General features: G+C 40.5%; 1 protein-coding gene across 9 annotated transcripts in view; it reads right to left on the reverse strand.

Annotated features, from left to right (window-relative positions):
* The window catches only part of ACACA (acetyl-CoA carboxylase alpha), a 293,591-nt gene that overhangs the window by 22,265 nt on the left and 254,554 nt on the right, over positions 1 to 16,772 (reverse strand). For all 9 annotated transcript variants that reach the window (XM_063112234.1, XM_063112233.1, XM_063112232.1 and 6 more), the window contains 3 exons: positions 15,925 to 16,060; positions 10,531 to 10,708; positions 8,518 to 8,630 (listed from right to left, as the gene is read on the reverse strand). In XM_063112234.1, the coding sequence (XP_062968304.1) occupies positions 8,518 to 8,630; positions 10,531 to 10,708; positions 15,925 to 16,060 (427 nt within the window). The remainder of the gene's footprint in view (positions 1 to 8,517; positions 8,631 to 10,530; positions 10,709 to 15,924; positions 16,061 to 16,772) is intronic.

Below are 16,772 nucleotides of genomic sequence, written 5' to 3' on the forward strand. Positions count from 1 at the left end.
CAGGCCGATATCCTTGATGAATATAGATGCAAAAATCCTCACTAAAATACTAGCAAACAGAATACAGCAACACATACGTAAAATTATTCATCACGATCAAGTGGGATTCATCCCAGGGATGCAAGGTTGGTTCAACATACGCAAATCAATAAATGTGATACACCATATTAATAAACTCAAACACAAGGACCATATGATCATCTCTATAGATGCTGAAAAAGCATTTGATAAAGTTCAGCACTCATTCTTGACAAAGACCCTCTATAAGTTAGGTATAGAGAGAAAGTATCTCAACATAATTAAAGCCATATATGCCAAACCTACAGCCAATATCATCCTGAATGGGGAAAAGCTGAAAGCTTTTCCTTTAAGAACAGGAACTAGACAAGGATGCCCACTCTCACCACTCCTATTCAACATAGTGTTGGAAGTACTAGCCAGAGCAATCAGAGAAGAGAAGGAAATAAAGGGCATCCAGATTGGAAAAGATGAAGTCAAACTGTCCCTGTTTGCAGATGACATGATCCTATATATCGAACAGCCTAAAACCTCTACAGAAAAACTGTTGGAATTGATAAATGATTTCAGCACAGTAGCAGGATACAAAATCAACACACAAAAATCAGTAGCATTTCTTTTCTCCAATAGTGAACATGCAGAATGAGAAATCAAGAAAGCCTGCCCATTTACAATAGCCACCAAAAAAATAAAATACTTAGGAACTGACTTAACCAAGGAGGTGAAAAATCTCTGTAATGAGAACTACAAACCACTGCTGAGAGAAATTAGAGAGGATACAAGAAGATGGAAAGATATCCCATGCTCTTGGATTGGAAGAATCAACATAGTGAAAATGTCCATACTACCCAAAGTGATATACAAATTCAATGCAATCCCCATCAAAATTCCAAAGACATTTTTCTCAGAAATGGAAAAAACTATCCAGACATTTATATGGAACAATAAAAGACCACGCATAGCCAAAGCAATGCTGAGCAAAAAAAATAAAGCTGGAGGCATAACACTACCTGACTTTAAGCTATACTACAAAGCTATAATAACCAAAACAGTATGGTACTGGCATAAAAACAGACACACTGACCAATGGAATAGAATAGAGAATCCAGAAATCAACCCACACACTTACTGCCAGCTGATCTTTGACAAAGGCACCAAGCCTATTCACTGGCGAAGGGACTGCCTCTTCAGCAAATGGTGCTGGGATAACTGGATATCCATATGCAGGAGAATGAAACTAGATCCATACCTCTCGTCGTATACTAAAATCAACTCAAAATGGATTAAGGATTTAAATATACACCCTGAAACAATAAAACTTCTTAAAGAAAACATAGGAGAAACACTTCAGGAAATAGGACTGGGCACAGACTTCATGAATACGACCCCAAAAGCACGGGCAACCAAAGGAAAAATAAACAAATGGGATTATATCAAACTAAAAAGCTTCTGCACAGCAAAAGAAACAATTAAAAGAGTTAAAAGACAACCAACAGAGTGGGAGAAAATATTTGCAAAATATATATCTGACAAAGGATTAATATCCAGAATATATAAGGAACTCAAACAACTTTACAAGAAGAAAACAAGCAACTCAATTAAAAAATGGGCAAAAGAGCTAAATAGGCATTTCTCTAAGGAAGATATCCAAATGGCCAACAGACATATGAAAAAATGCTCAACATCACTCAGCATCCGGGAAATGCAAATCAAAACCACATTGAGATACCATCTAACCCCAGTTAGGATGGCTAAAATCCAAAAGACTATGAACGATAAATGCTGGCGAGGCTGCGGAGAAAAAGGAACTCTCATACATTGTTGGTGGGACTGCAAAATGGTGCAGCCTCTATGGAAAATGGTATGGAGGTTCCTCAAACAATTGCAGATAGATCTACCATACGACCCAGCTATCCCACTGTTGGGAATATACCCAGAGGAATGGAAATCGTCAAGTCGAAGGTATACCTGTTTCCCAATGTTTATCGCAGCACTCTTTACAATAGCCAAGAGTTGGAACCAGCTCAAATGCCCATCATCAGATGAGTGGATACGGAAAATGTGGTACATCTACACAATGGAATACTACTCAGCTATAAAAACGAATGAAATACTGCCATTTGCAACAACATGGATGGACCTTGAGAGAATTATATTAAGTGAAACAAGTCAGGCACAGAAAGAGAAATACCACATGTTCTCACTTATTGGTGGGAGCTAAAAATTAATATATAAATTCACACACACACACACACACACACACACACACACACACACACACACACACACACACACAAAAAACCCGGGGGGGGGGGGGAAGAAGATATAACAACCACAATTACTTGAAGTTGATACGACAAGCAAACAGAAAGGACATTGTTGGGGGGGAGGGGGGAGGGAGAAGGGAGGGAGGTTTTGGTGATGGGGAGCAATAATCAGCCACAATGTATATCGACAAAATAAAATTAAAAAAAAAAAAAAAAAGCATTCTTAACTTTTTAAAAAGTTATACTAAGAAGTCTATGTAAATGGGCCCTTCTTCCTTCTCTTAAAAAAACAATTTGCTTTGGTTTAATACTTATCAGCACCGCACTCTACCGAGTGAGCCATGGCCGGCCCTGGTTTAATACTCATGATGCTAATGATAAGAAGTGGATCACCCTCCCTGCAAAGCTCCTGAATATCTGAGACATTAAAACATACACCCATACCTCAACCTTGAGACTGAAAAATCAGCATAAAAAAGACCGGAATCTTATTAAGATTCAGAAGTACAAACCATAAGTAGCTGTTTAAAAGATCTATGTAATCACATTTTCTATGTTAAAAGAAATTTCTCTATAAAGATAGTAAGATAGGGTGACAAAAAAATTCTGCAAAACTATTTCTATATCCATAACAGGTGTGCCTCTCTTTGCACAAAAGCATTCTTGAAAAACTGCGTAAATCAGATCCTGTTTTAAATGCCTTAAGGGAGCTATTTTAGAAGGAACCCTGCAGTGAATCCTTTGGTAAAGCAAATAATCCTTTTGTAATGGGAATAATTTCTTTCAATGTATCTAGTTTTTTTAAAATCCCATTTTCATATATCTTCTTTTCTTCAAAGGGGGCCATACCTATCTAAATACAACTGCATTTGCATATTGATTTTAACAGCAATCCTCTCAAGGGATGTTTAACCCTAACGTTCTTTGCAATAGCGTTAATGCTCTGCTGTTCATATTTTAAAAAATCACTATAGTAAACCCAGAGATTTCCAAATAGGAATAAAAAATACGTATTACTCCACCTTCAGCCCTGTCCCTGTGCTCCCATGCAAACATATCCATACAAAAGGGTAAGGAAACGGCACAGAATTCTCTAAATTCTGGTTGAGATAAGCATCTGCAGTCTTTATCATTTTCCTTCCCTAATTTGCTCTCCCTAACTGTGGTGGGTCAGAATACAGGGTTCTGGGTCAGTTGGGACCAAGTGGGGAAGAGGGTCTCTCAGACATATTCTGATGATAGCTTTTAGGCAGGAAGAAGCTTGGGTTCACTCTCACAAAATGCCTGCCAGGTCCCCTAACAGAACTGTTCCTGGGAGGAGCCAAGCCCAGGTGCTTTTATAAATACAATCAGATTAAGGGATCAGACTAAAATGACTCCCTTTGGGCCGACCCCCGTGGTGCACTCGGGAGAGTGCAGCGCTGGGAGCGCAGCGATGCTCCCGCCGCGGGTTCGGATCCTATATAGGAATAGCCTGTGCGCTCACTGGCTGAGTACCGGTCACGAAAAAGACAAAAAAAAAAATGACTCCCTTCTTTCTAGAAAATGTTGTCACTATTGCACTAAATTGCATCAAGCCAAATAGCTTCTAAATCAATGTGAGGAGGTTGGTTTTCAGCTGCTGTTAACTTAAGGAAGGAGGCAAAATCCCATATCTACTTTTGTGATGGAAAACCTTATGTTGTTTCTCATCAGCCTCCTTACCACAGAGGACACAATGGCCACCGTTTCAGTGAGGATACTCCATTACAGTAGGTGAGAGGGTGAGAGGCCACTCCCTAGGCATGGTTATTGGAACTTCTTTCTTTCCTAGCCTCCACTTTCCAGGCAAGTACATCACTTTCTGCTTCAAACAAGTAACTTTGCCTCTTTGCAGCTTACAGCATTTTGAAGATGGACACAAGAGATGGAAAAGCCAACTCAGATACTTTGAACACCTTTGCCAGAAAAGCAGCTTAAGCCCCAGTCCCTGTAACCCAAGGAACAATCCTTTTCCTGTCATCCTGGCTGCTAAAGAGAAGCCTCGGGAGGAAGGCATTCCTGAAGGTTTTTATAGACATGTGGAACAGCCACCACAATCCTCCATCTACACCTGGAGCACATTGGGCTAGAGGAATGGTGGGTGCTGAGTAGGCCTGGAAGGACCAGGTGAGGGCCAGCAGTGGTGCTCAGCCAGTGTGGCCACTGCCTGTGGTTTCATGTGGGTTCAGCTGAGGAGCTACATGGCAGCCTGTCTGGGAATGGGGCCAAGACTGAGCACAAAGTTCCCCTAAGTAGCTCCTTTGCCCAGGTGCTCTTCGTATTGAGGGAGAAGGACAGTGGGGAACTTATAATCGCTTCACACTAGGGCTGGACAGTTTGCTCTCCTTCTAAATTGATTTGTCATTTCTCTCTGAACACAAGAGGAGGGTAAGGATCCAGGAGAGGACCTCAGGTCATAGCACTCAAGAGGCCAGGCTAGCAAGGCCATCCTGCTCCATAGTCACTCTCCCTCCTCCTGACTCGAGAGACATGAAAAGGCCTTGAAGGGCTGGGGCTCTATTTCCAGAGAAGGAATATTGCACACAGGTATTGATATTCAACACGGTACCCCAAAGATATGTACAATCAATTCAAAAAATTTTTTAAAAAAATTTCTTTTTTCCTTAAGACAACCAAAATGGTAGGACATGATCCTCCCTGCAACAATTCTACCAAGCCCTGGTTCTGAGAACCCAGGGTTAGAACTAGTTTGGCAATGCAAGACTCTGGTATCTGGGCTTAGTTCACTTTTCTTTCTGAGGTAATTTTTCCTTTTCCCTCCATCAGGAATCAATGTATGCACTATTTTCATTCTCTGTATGTATAGTCTCAGACCTGCAAACTAGTAATTTACCACCTTCCTACCCAAACTAACCATTTAAATGAAACAAGTTCATTTTTTAATTAATTAATTATTATTTTTTTAAAAGATGACCAGTAAGGGGATCTTAGCCCTTGACTTGGTGTTATCAGCACCACACTCTGCCAAGTGAGCCACGGGCCAGCCCTGAAGTTCATTTTTTTAAAGTAAAATTCTTAAAGAAATGAAGTTAGCTGTTCAGAAATGAAATATTACTCATCCTTAGAGAATAAATAGTAATTATGTTTTTGAATACAGTCAACAGTTCTGGTTTGTCCAAGTGATCTGTGAGTGCATTCCCCAGTGCAGAGGCCGATTTGAGAAAAGACTGAGAACATAAGATGACATCCACTCCTATAGGCTTTCTTCTTCTTCTTCTTCTTCTTCTTTTTTTTTTTTTTTTTTTTTGTGATGGGCCGCACTGTGCTCAGCCAGTGAGCGCACCGGCCATCCTTATATAGGATCCGAACCTGCGGCGGGAGCATTGCTGTGCTCCCAGCGCCGCACTCTCCCGAGTGCGCCACAGGGTCGGCCCATAGGCTTTCTTCTAAATCAAATTTTCTCAGTGGGATTAGCTTTAGATCACAAAGGGAAAGAATCCTTGTTTAATTTAGATCAGGCTGAGTATTCAGCTGAGGTAAAATCTGAGGAAATCCTGAGAAAAGCAGAACACAGGGAATGAGAATTCCATTTTGGGTTCTGACATGATTAATTTTGTATTTTGGATGATTCATTTAACTCTTCTTTTTGCCTCAATTTCCCAATCTGGAAAATGAGGTCATTTCCATCCACTTTGTTAAAAAGCATTTTGAGTCTTTGGTTCCAGACATTGTGAAGGGAGCCAAAAGTCACTGTGAACCCCAAAGGAACTGTGATCACAGTATCTTCCATTATATCCAGATTGATTTGTGTGTCACAGATACACCTGGGTGTGTCTGATCTCCCTAAAATATGGCAAACACCTGAGAGACAGGACTGCTACTTTTTTTTTTTTTTTTGTATTTCCAAATGTGGGCCTGAGCCCAGGGAATGCTTGATACCAAACATGGTCATCTGCTTTTTCCAATGATTAAGACTGAAAGGAAATGATGCCAATCCCTAGCTTTGAAAATATGCTTTGCAGATTCAAAGCAAATGCACATTCATCTGAACCTCACATTAGCGAGGTGTGGGTGTTATCCCCACTTTATAGATGAAGCAACTAATGTTCAGAGGAGTTAAATAATTTACTTGCAAGAAATATACGCAAGACTCACACATAATTATTTTTGTTCCAAATCCATTGCTCATGTTCCCAAGCTGCCCTGGGACAGAGCCTGCTTCACATTTAGCAGACTACAGATTCTTTCTCTAGTGCCATTTTGGTCAAGGTTAAATAAATATGGTTTTCTTCAATGTAGATAGGAAATTGATAATGAGATGATTTGTAACAAATGATTAAATGGCCATGACTTGGGAATCTCCTCCCTCCCCCCTTCATGTGCTTCAAAAGTTAAAAGGTGCTGGGTGAAGGTGGGAGTGATATCACTTTCCTTGAAGAGAAAGAAGCTTCAGCCCCACACCCCTCACCGTCCAGTCATTCTGCAAACAGATGTAGAGAGGATCCCTCTTCCCACCACCCACTAACTCTGAAGGGATGATAACAGCCATTGGGGGGTTAAGAAGAGGCAGTGAACCCCCAGTTAATGAGCAGAAATTCAGCAGGCAGTGTAAGATAAATGGAGCTCTCTCTGCTTCTGCTAGAGTCAGCATGAACTGCGGCCCTGCGGCTTGTTTGTGGCAAATGGAGTGCGCGAAATATCAAAGGGCAGTGATCCAGAAGAAGACTGACTTTGACAAATTTTAAATTGGCCAGAAAGAAAACCAGGAAGAAAAAAAAAGAAAAAGGAAAAAAAAAAAAAGAAAGAAAAAGAAAGAAAGAAAGAAAGAAAGAAAATTATGCAATTTGCTGTGTCTTGCAATTGTGTGTTGCTGCTTTTGTACAGAATTAGTGGTAAAAACAGCAGCAATGCTCTCTGGATGCTGGGAGCAATTATGAACCATCTAAGTGAGATGCTTATCAGTGGCTGAAGCTTTTAGAGCTCACTCTATGTACAGTTGTAAGTAACTTGCTCTTGACCTTCAGTTACTTTAATTAAAGTGTATGGGGTTGGTCAGAAGTAATTATCCTGTTTGGAAAAGAGAGAGAAAAAAAGCACCTGAACAATTCTGGGTGGCAATAGATTTTAGAAACAACTTTGCCAATTTCTTATTGTATGTGTGCATCTCCCATAAAAGGTTCAGACTGCAGTAGGTTAGAGTTATTGGTGGTGGTTACTTAATGGCAAACAATGGGATACAAACAGGGTTTATTGTAACCCAAGTCACCCTGTTCAGCAAGCAGCCTGGCTCAGGGCTCCAAATGCCTTAACAGTGCAGGCAGACACTCCTGAAGTTTTTTCTGTCTCTAAATGGTGAGTACTTATAAATTAAATTACTATTTGGAACACAAATGAGCTAGCATCTCTCTTTTTTACTCCTTCCACTCACTGTTTCACTACCTTTTAAAAACAATCTCTCTGTTTCTTTAGAAAAACAAAAACAAAACAAACCAATCAAAAAAAACCCTCAAGCAATTATCTTTACCAACATAGCAAGAGGCTCTCAATGGGAGACCTGGGCAGAAAATCAGTGTTTTAAAAGAGTCTAAAACTCATTCAGACTCTGGGCTCATCGCAGTGCTCCCATGGTTTAGTCCTATGTTCAAATTGCAAGTGCCCTCCCAAAAGCTCTGCAAACAAATGAGCAACACAGTAATGGATGGAAGCATCAAGCACGAATGCTCCCAGGGCTATTGCTACCATAGCCACTGTTCAGAAGCACACAGCAAGCAATCTTTACTTTCATTTCTCTAGCTCTGGATGACCCCAGAGCACTGCCAGGGTAGGGACTCTGGCTTTTCTATCCCATGACACTGACTCTCACACTCTTCAGAAATGAGGCGGGCTGTCCAAAAAGATAAGCAGAAACACTACATTTTTAAGTCTAGCATAGTCTGCCTGATTAGCCTGCTCCCCAACAGCAACTCTAGCTAATTATTCTCTACAAAGACATCCTAGAAAGATGGGCTATTTATACTATAAGAAAATATCAGAAGAAAAATTGTGCGACTTGCTTTTTTAGGGCCCACTTTCCCTCTTATTACACACACTATGTCATTCTACCAGGGTTCTTACCATATAGAGGACAGTAAATAAAGATTATCATGAATTTGATCAAATGCTTCAGTGCCTCCTCCCCTGGCCTATGAATGCACTCATTACAAATCAGCTGAATGGCTCATTGATTCGCCAGGAGAACAAGCAGACATACCCAATCGCTCAGCCAAGCGGATGTAGACTGGGTCCACCCTACGCATGGTTTTCACCAGATCTTTTTTGCGGAATTTGATTTCTACTGTCCCTTCTGGCTCCAGAACCGATCCCCTGAATCAGAAAGAAAGAAGAAAGAACAAAACAGAAATAAGGCACTTTAAAGGAAGAAGACAGCAGAATGAGGCCAGTTATAATTTGTAGACCAGGAAATAGCTTCATTATGGTTTTGCCCCCCCATGGTTCACAGACATCACCCCAGGGAGAAAAGCAGGCATCAGAGAAAGGTCTGAGTGAGGTATGAGAAAGGCCTGGCAAAAAGCAATTAAAATAATTCTCATTACCACACCAGTCAACTTCCATCTCAAAGGGAGAAGAATACAGATTCCACCACCTTTAGCTGATAACAGAGTGACAGCAATCACATTATTTTCCAGGGGGGGAAGAAAAAGATGCCATAGGCACAATGGTAGGGAAACCACCTCTAGCACTTAGGCTGTACAATGAGGGGTCGATGCTGATTATCCTACACCAGAGCTGTCAGTCTGATGGCAGCACTCTGATCAGACACACTAGGCTTGGCCAAGCAGTAGGTAAAACACTGTCTCTGCTATGGAAACGAGCAAAGCGCAAGGTTTCAAGGTTACTTCTAGTGCACACTGATGATGTTCTATCACCAGGAACTTTTCCCTAAACAACTTTTTTAAAAAAACATTTACAGCAGATGGGCTGGCTGGTTAGTTCAGTTGCTTAGAGCATGGTGCTGATAACACCAAGGTCCAGAATTGGATCCCTGTACCCACCAGCCACCAGAAAAAGAGAAAAAGAAAAAATTACAGCTAATGTTTACTTTGTTCATGGCACTTAAGCGCTTACATATAAATCCTCACAAAAATCCTATGCCCAGTCTATATCCACTATGAGGTAGGGTACTATTATTATCCCCATTTTACAGATGAGAAAATTAAGGTACAGGAATTAAAAGACTTGGCTAAATCTACCAAGTTAATGATTTGAAATCAGACAGTCTGATTTCCAAAGTCTACAGAGGAATTATCTTTGACCTGATATCAGATCAGGGGCTAGCTTAGGACTTAAAAATAATAAACCCCTAAGTGTAGAATGCTAGCCTAGTGATGTGACAGTAAAACTGCTGGACTCTCCTAAGCAGCTTTTGAAGTAGAAGGCTGAATATTTTGGGAAAAGAGAGAAGTGGGTGCTCTAATAAAATGATTAGATGTTAAGACTTTGCATGGAAAACGTCAAGGAAGTATGCTGTGAAGTTTACCTACTTAGGAAAGAGTTGAGAACAGATTATGAAAAGATGCTAGGTTTGAGCTGATCTGCTTTACTTAACTAGTTTTAGGTACCACCTCCCAACAAGCCCGGGGTTCTCTCTTGCAGTTTTTTGGGGTACTATAAACACTGTTGTCCAACCTCCTGGAATGCTAGAGTGAGACCCTGGACTCTAAACAAGAATGAAGCTTTGGTTTGGAATCACAGAATGTGGGTGCTGTGGTGCACCTCAGTGACCACCCAGCTCATTCTACAGACAAGGAGAAGTAGCCCAGGTAGAGTAAAGACTACTCCAACTTTCTCAACAGTCAGTAGCAGAGCTGGGTGAAAATCCTAGAACTCCAAACTAACAATTCAGACCTTCTACTCCAACTTGCTTTAAGCTCCCTCTGCCACACACCTAAGGAAGAGATAGTGAATAGGCACATCTGAACAACAAACAGGAGGAGAGAATCTCTGAGTTTGGAGGTGCCTGGAAGAGAGGACTTCATTGTAAATGAATCTGGGATAAGAGATTATATTGAGAAAAAGCCATTCCAGCCTGGTTTCCCTCTCATGCTAGCAGATGCTATTTAGAAAGCCCATTTTTTTGACTTTGGAGTGTTTTAGGAATGGACAGATTCAAATAAAGTTCTCTTGGTTATAATGTTCTCCAGAAAGAAACCAATAGCTAGAGGGTCCCGAGAGGCAGTGAATGGAAATAAGGAAGGCACACTACCTGCTTTCTCGGTCAGCATACATCTCCATGTGCCGGGGGTTGATGGTGGGGTCAATCACGACCCAGGAGCCACCTCGCAGCTCGGCCTGGGGAGGAATGTACACCATCACAGGCTGGGAGCACTCCCGCAAGCCATCCACAATGTAAGCACCGAACTTCAGCACTTGGTCATACATATCTATGGAGAATGAGAGAAATTAGAAATCATGGAACTTATCCTATCCAAAGCAGTGTTTCCAAACATTGTTCACATCATGGCACACATGGAAAATAAAATTTGTATGGCACATTGTGCCTCATGAGGAAGCTGCTCATGGACAGAGGTGACAGGTCTAGGGGTTCCAGCCATCCCAGGTCCTATTTGGCTACCCTGAAGACTGAAGAGCAGCTCTCTACCTGTATTCCACTCAGCATTCCAGAAGATCTTCAAAACCACAAGACAGCAAAAGAGAAATGTATCATCTTTCACTAGATACAGTGTGCAAGCCCTCTAGATTGCATTTCCATTTTATATCCTCCCTGAATTTCTGTACTCAGGTTTCACCACATTAATTCACACTTGCTCTACAAACGCTGGGTATTTTTCATATCAATATGTGATCTCTCCCACTACATTAAGTTTTCTGAAGGAAGAAACAATTCTAGCTCTTTTCAATTTTTCTCATGGTACTTAGCATACGATGAGATCTTAAAATGTGCAGCTAGGGCCGAGCCCGTGGCGCACTCGGGAGAGTGCAGCGCGGGGAGTGCGGCGATGCTCCCGCCCCGGGTTCGGATCCTATATAGGGATGGCCGGTGCACTCACTGGCTGAGTGCCGGTCTTGAAAAAGACAAAAAAAAAAAAAAAAAAAAAAAATGTGCAGCTAATGGAAATGGATCCTTCAAAAATTTTGTCTTCGAAAACTATCTTTCATCTTTGTATCCCCATTGTCCTGCCCAGTGCCTGAAATATAGTTAATGCTCAATAAACATCTGCTGAATGAAAGAATGAGCACATACACACTTTGGAAAGAATGCAAGAAAAAACAAATTAATTCTTTAACAGTTGCATTTTCATAGAGTACCAATCAGAGGAAATGAAAACATATATATAGGAAATATCACACAGCCACATAAAGAGAAGAGCCACCTCTTTATTCTTTTAAAGAGTACAGTTTATAATCCCCCGAAGGCCAGGAGCAGCCTGAAGAAAAGGACTCCTGGTGCATAAATAAAGTGAGTCCCTGGAAAGCTAGATCAGTTATTTATTTCCCAACTATATATGGACTCCTTCCCATTTGCCAGTTCATTGAAGTCTAATCATTGCTAAAGTTTTAGGTTTATGATTCCAGATGTTTAATGAGTACTTCAGTGGAGCCACAATGGATACCTTCTAACACCAAGTAACAGATTCAACTGAGTTCAAACTTTCCTATCAAAAAGAGGATCTCATTTTGGAATAAATCGATTCTGGAAATCCAAGGCAAAAAAGCATTTTTCAGGAAGTTAAGAGCAAACCAAATAAAAATTGCTTTCATTGTAGTTACTGGCAAATTAAACTGCCACCTTCTCCAAAGTAAAAATGGCTCTATATACATCAGTCAGCACAGTTCACTGCAAGGCACATGCTTTTGTCCACTGCCCCAACCTGGCTTGTCTGTGAAGACTTCAGAAATTCCAAGGTGCCCCAGGAAAGACTCCCTACTCTACGTGGAATGTGTATGGTCACATACTCTGTATATATGATCAGAGCGAAGACATTTATTCCTTTGTGAGGAAAGCAAAGACCAAAAAAATTTACTGCTAATTACACAACTGCAGTATGAAGAGCAGGGAATAAAGGACTTTAAGCACTTTACGCTAATTCTGTGGTTATGAAAATAATTGCTCAGTTCAAATTATTTTAACTAAATTAATTCTTTAGTGGATATTTCAACCAGTGCTACATAATAAAATAATTGTGTAATTAGCAGTACATTTTTCAGTGCTGCCAAGAGTACAGTCTCAGAACAAGTCACAGAAAGGAGTGGCCCTCAACAGTATCATGCATAGATAAGAAATAGAAGGCACAGATAAAAAGAGAAAATAAAACAATAAAAGTACGAAAAGTCATTCTACTTGCAAAAGAAAAAAAAAAGTTAGAAGTAAATGAAGACAAAGTTTCCAGCCTCTTCACTCACTTCTGTTTGTTAAAGATGTATCTACATGAAAAGCTATGACTAACAGATTCAGCTCCCAAAAGAAGGGGGAGACTTTATTTAAAATGTATTTTCACTCATTTAATTTAAAAAACCTTGATTTCATGGTATACGCAAACAGTTTGGAATGAAGATGAGTGTGTTTGCATTTTTTACTTTGGTGAAATGGACTTTGGTTCCTCTTTTTCATCATCATGGTTAGCTTGCTATGTGCCAGGGAACATGATTACATATACACAAACACAAACATAAATCATTCAGTCATCAGAATATCATATTATCCATATATCCAAGTTACAGGTGAGGCTTAGTTAAATAGGAGTAAGTGGCAAAGATAAGACCCAAATCCAGACCTTTTTGGCACTGAAGTCCACATTCTACTAGCTCATTCTTAACTAATCATCCTTACTGCTAAGAAAGAGAGCCTGAGGCTGAGGAAATCTGCTTTCCAACATCTAATATAAAGGCTGAGTAAAATAAAAACCAGAAAAGACTTGAACAAATGACTGAATATTTCTAAATGCTGCCTGGATTTCCTCTATGTTCAGAAATGTCAGAAATTGTACTGATGACACTACCAGCTACGTGAAGGATTTGGATCTACCTGCCAAATATCTTTAGGTCTCAGGACTTCAAGTAGAAAAGGGGCATCAGGTTTCATTAAAGCTGACATGCTTGGGACCAACATAATGCCTCCATCTAACTTGGAACATCAACAGACCCAGAACCCACCATCAAAAGACCCAAAAAGTAGGCTATTAAAATATAAACAAACACATAAACTCTACAGTCAACAGGCTCATGCTGAATTGCAGCTGCCCCCAAACCACAAACTTAGAAAGGTAGGTTGAAACACTTGGCAACAATCTGACACAATTGTCTGAAATCCCTTCATATTTAAGAGAGAGCAAAAGAGTAGTAGGGAAGGGTTTATGCTAGAAATCAATCTAGGGAATTTTAAAGTTATGCATTAGCTGACTGTCAATTCTCAGACTCAGAAATGCAACTAGGAATGGGATATACTGGTAAGTTCTTCACTGGAGAGGCAGGAGCTTGGAGTTTTCTAGCATTCTGAGCAAAGCACCTCTGTATGAATAGTGATCGCACATAGCCTTTGCAGTATGTTCTCAGCACCCAGGCACCAACCCTGTCTAGGGTCTATATTGTTATACAATGTGGATAAAGTGTGACAGCCACATGTACCAAATAAGGGACCAGGGTGGCAGAGTGTTTTCATAGTGTCCGACACTCTCAAAACTGGAACAGATCTTACTGGCTTGGGCAAGATTATCTGTTAGAAGCTGAAGGTAAACATTAGGCATACACAAGCTGCATATACATAATGTCTCTCATGAGTTCATTATGGCCGGCTAACACTGTATTTCAACATCCAAGTAATCAGAGACTTTAAAATAGACTTTCATTCCAGTTAAAGTTTTCAATAAATGTTTTTTTATTGTTATTTATAACCTGTCCCGGGAAAAAATAATAAGTATAACATGAAAAGCCAACTGAGAGTGACCCTGTAGCACCAGCAGTGAGGTAGCTTAATATCACTGGGATTTGCATCCTATCAAGCTATTCATGCTGAGGCTGGGACCCTGGTGCTAATTTCTAGTAAATTTCACGCTTGATGTCTCCCTGTTGTGGGTCATTGCCGGTTCGTCTAAATAAACTGCTTCCAAATGGCTCTTCCATCTAAATATTCAGCCAGTTTTTATAATTTAATTTTGCATTATGCTGAATAGCCTTCCGGCCAGATAGAGCTCATTGGAAAAAAAGCACCAATACCATCTCAACATGCCTTTATTTATTTATTTATATTTTACTGCTCGAATTAGACCTCCTAGGCCGACTAGTAAAGAGTTTTTTTTTTCCCTCCACTAATGTCAATTTTCAGCATAGCAAGAGCTGTCTCTAATCTTTTCCTACTCATTACACACAATTTTGGAGTCATTTTATCCACAGTGCAGTCGGCTCCTGGCTGTGTGTTTGTGTGCACTGAGGGATGGCATAATTGTTTATTTTCCCTCCCTGCATAATCCCCAGCCAGTACTGAAACCAAAACTGCAAACATCTCCCCAAGGGATGTGGAGAATGACAAGAAGCTCTCAGCTAAGGTCCCTTTACGTGAGATAATATGTAGGAAACATCCGGACCTGTACGTAAATACCAAAGATGTATTCCTCCCTCTCCTACTTTCACGAGAATCTCTATCTTCCCCAAGGCTTATTTGTCTTGTGTGTAAATGAATGCATTGGCACCAAAATTCAGAAGATAGAATTGGCCCTGGTCTATATCAGGCTAAGAACTCATCTTCGACCAGGGGCAATAAGGAGGAGGGAATGGGCACTTATTGTTTAATGGGTACAGAGTTTATGTTGGGGATGATGAAAAAGTTTTGGGTATAGATAGTAGTGATGGTTATACAACACTGTGAATGTATTTAATGCCACCAGATTGTACGTTTACAAATGGTTAAATATTAGGTACATTTTACTACAATAAAAAAATAACTCATTTGTGAGCTTTTCAAATTTCTTTTTACAATAACCAAGGACATCCCCCAAACAAAGGGGAAGTAGATGGACAATACCTTTTTCAGGAAGCTTGATACTCTATTTTAGGAATATCCTAGTAGATCTGGTTCTGGTCCTCGGCTCTAAAATCAGCTAACTGTGCTACAGTAAGACAGTTTTACATTCCTCTCCCAACTCTGTCATTTTTTAGCTGAATGATCTTGGGAAATTTACTTAACCTAAACCTCAATTTATGTAAAATAAGGATAACAATATAACCTACCCCTTAGAGCTGCTTGTTGTGATGATTATGTATGATAATACATGTAAAACGGTTAGCACAGTTTCTGGTGAAAAGAGCTCAATGAATCTTAATTGTTGTTGTTATTGTTAGAGGGCTAGCAGCCAATCTGGGCCTGGGCGTGAGCCAAAATATGTAGCAGAATTGAAGCTTTTCCTAGAAGTGGGACATAAGGAAACTTCTGAACTCTAAACTCTCAGTAGGATAAAATAGCCAGGATGACTCACTCCTAAATTGCAACTCAGAAAATACCTCAGAGGGATCATAATCCCTATAAGGTTAGGATGATGGATTGTCAGACATGCACAGGCTCTGCCGAATCTAAACCCTTCCTCCCTCTGCCACAACGTGCCCAGTAATCAGAGATACCCCTCTAGCCCAGAGCCAGGCCAATCACCTTTCATCCCACCAGAGAAGCCCCTCCAGTTGGCAAAGACCATCAGAGGCAGCCTTTCCCGGTTGAAGTCCTTGATAGCCTGATAGGTCTTAAACGCAGAGTCTGGGAACCACACCTGGCCAGCCTGCTGGATTATCTATTGGGGTAAGTCAAAGAAGAAGACACAATTAACAACACAGTTTGAGGGGGAATCTCTACCAGACAAACAAGATTTTACTAATTAAAAACGGAAAACTCAAGATCAAACCAAACAAAAACTGTTGTTCATCAAAACCATCTTTGAAGTAAAAAGTAAGAAAGGGTCCTGGATCTTTGACTACTATTGTTAAATACTTTTCTGTATAAGTCGTGATTATACCACCACTTTTTAGTCAAAAGCGAGAACCTAACTGCTTCTGATGGAAGAATGTACTCCTAGGAACCCTTATTCTAGGCTTCTCAAAGGCAACTTTAAATGAGTTAATTACAATTCCCCTCAAAGCAAGCCAATTGTACATAGTCTCCAAGTCGTCTTACCTCTGTGCTTATTATGGCTTCTTCTGTATTGTGATTAATCAACAGACACTTGATGTGACACCCCTGAACAGCCTCCTCCCAGGATTCCCTGATCCCTTCACTTTCTGGATGGTGTCAGGATGTGAAAATGTAATCCACCCTTTTAAAAATGATGGACTGTGGTGTTCACGCTTGGTGTTAAGACACACTTCGTTATTAATTCTAGCTGTAGCACTCCTGCATGCGTGCTCAGAGAATCTGTGCAATGTCAGAGAACTTCAGCAGTGTCTCAGCTGCCTTTCTGTAAGACCATCTTGCCAACAAAAGGAGACTGTCTTCTAGCATCAACAAGA

Source organism: Cynocephalus volans, chromosome 10 (assembly GCF_027409185.1).
Source record: "Cynocephalus volans isolate mCynVol1 chromosome 10, mCynVol1.pri, whole genome shotgun sequence".
In the NCBI taxonomy this organism is placed as follows: domain Eukaryota; kingdom Metazoa; phylum Chordata; class Mammalia; order Dermoptera; family Cynocephalidae; genus Cynocephalus; species Cynocephalus volans.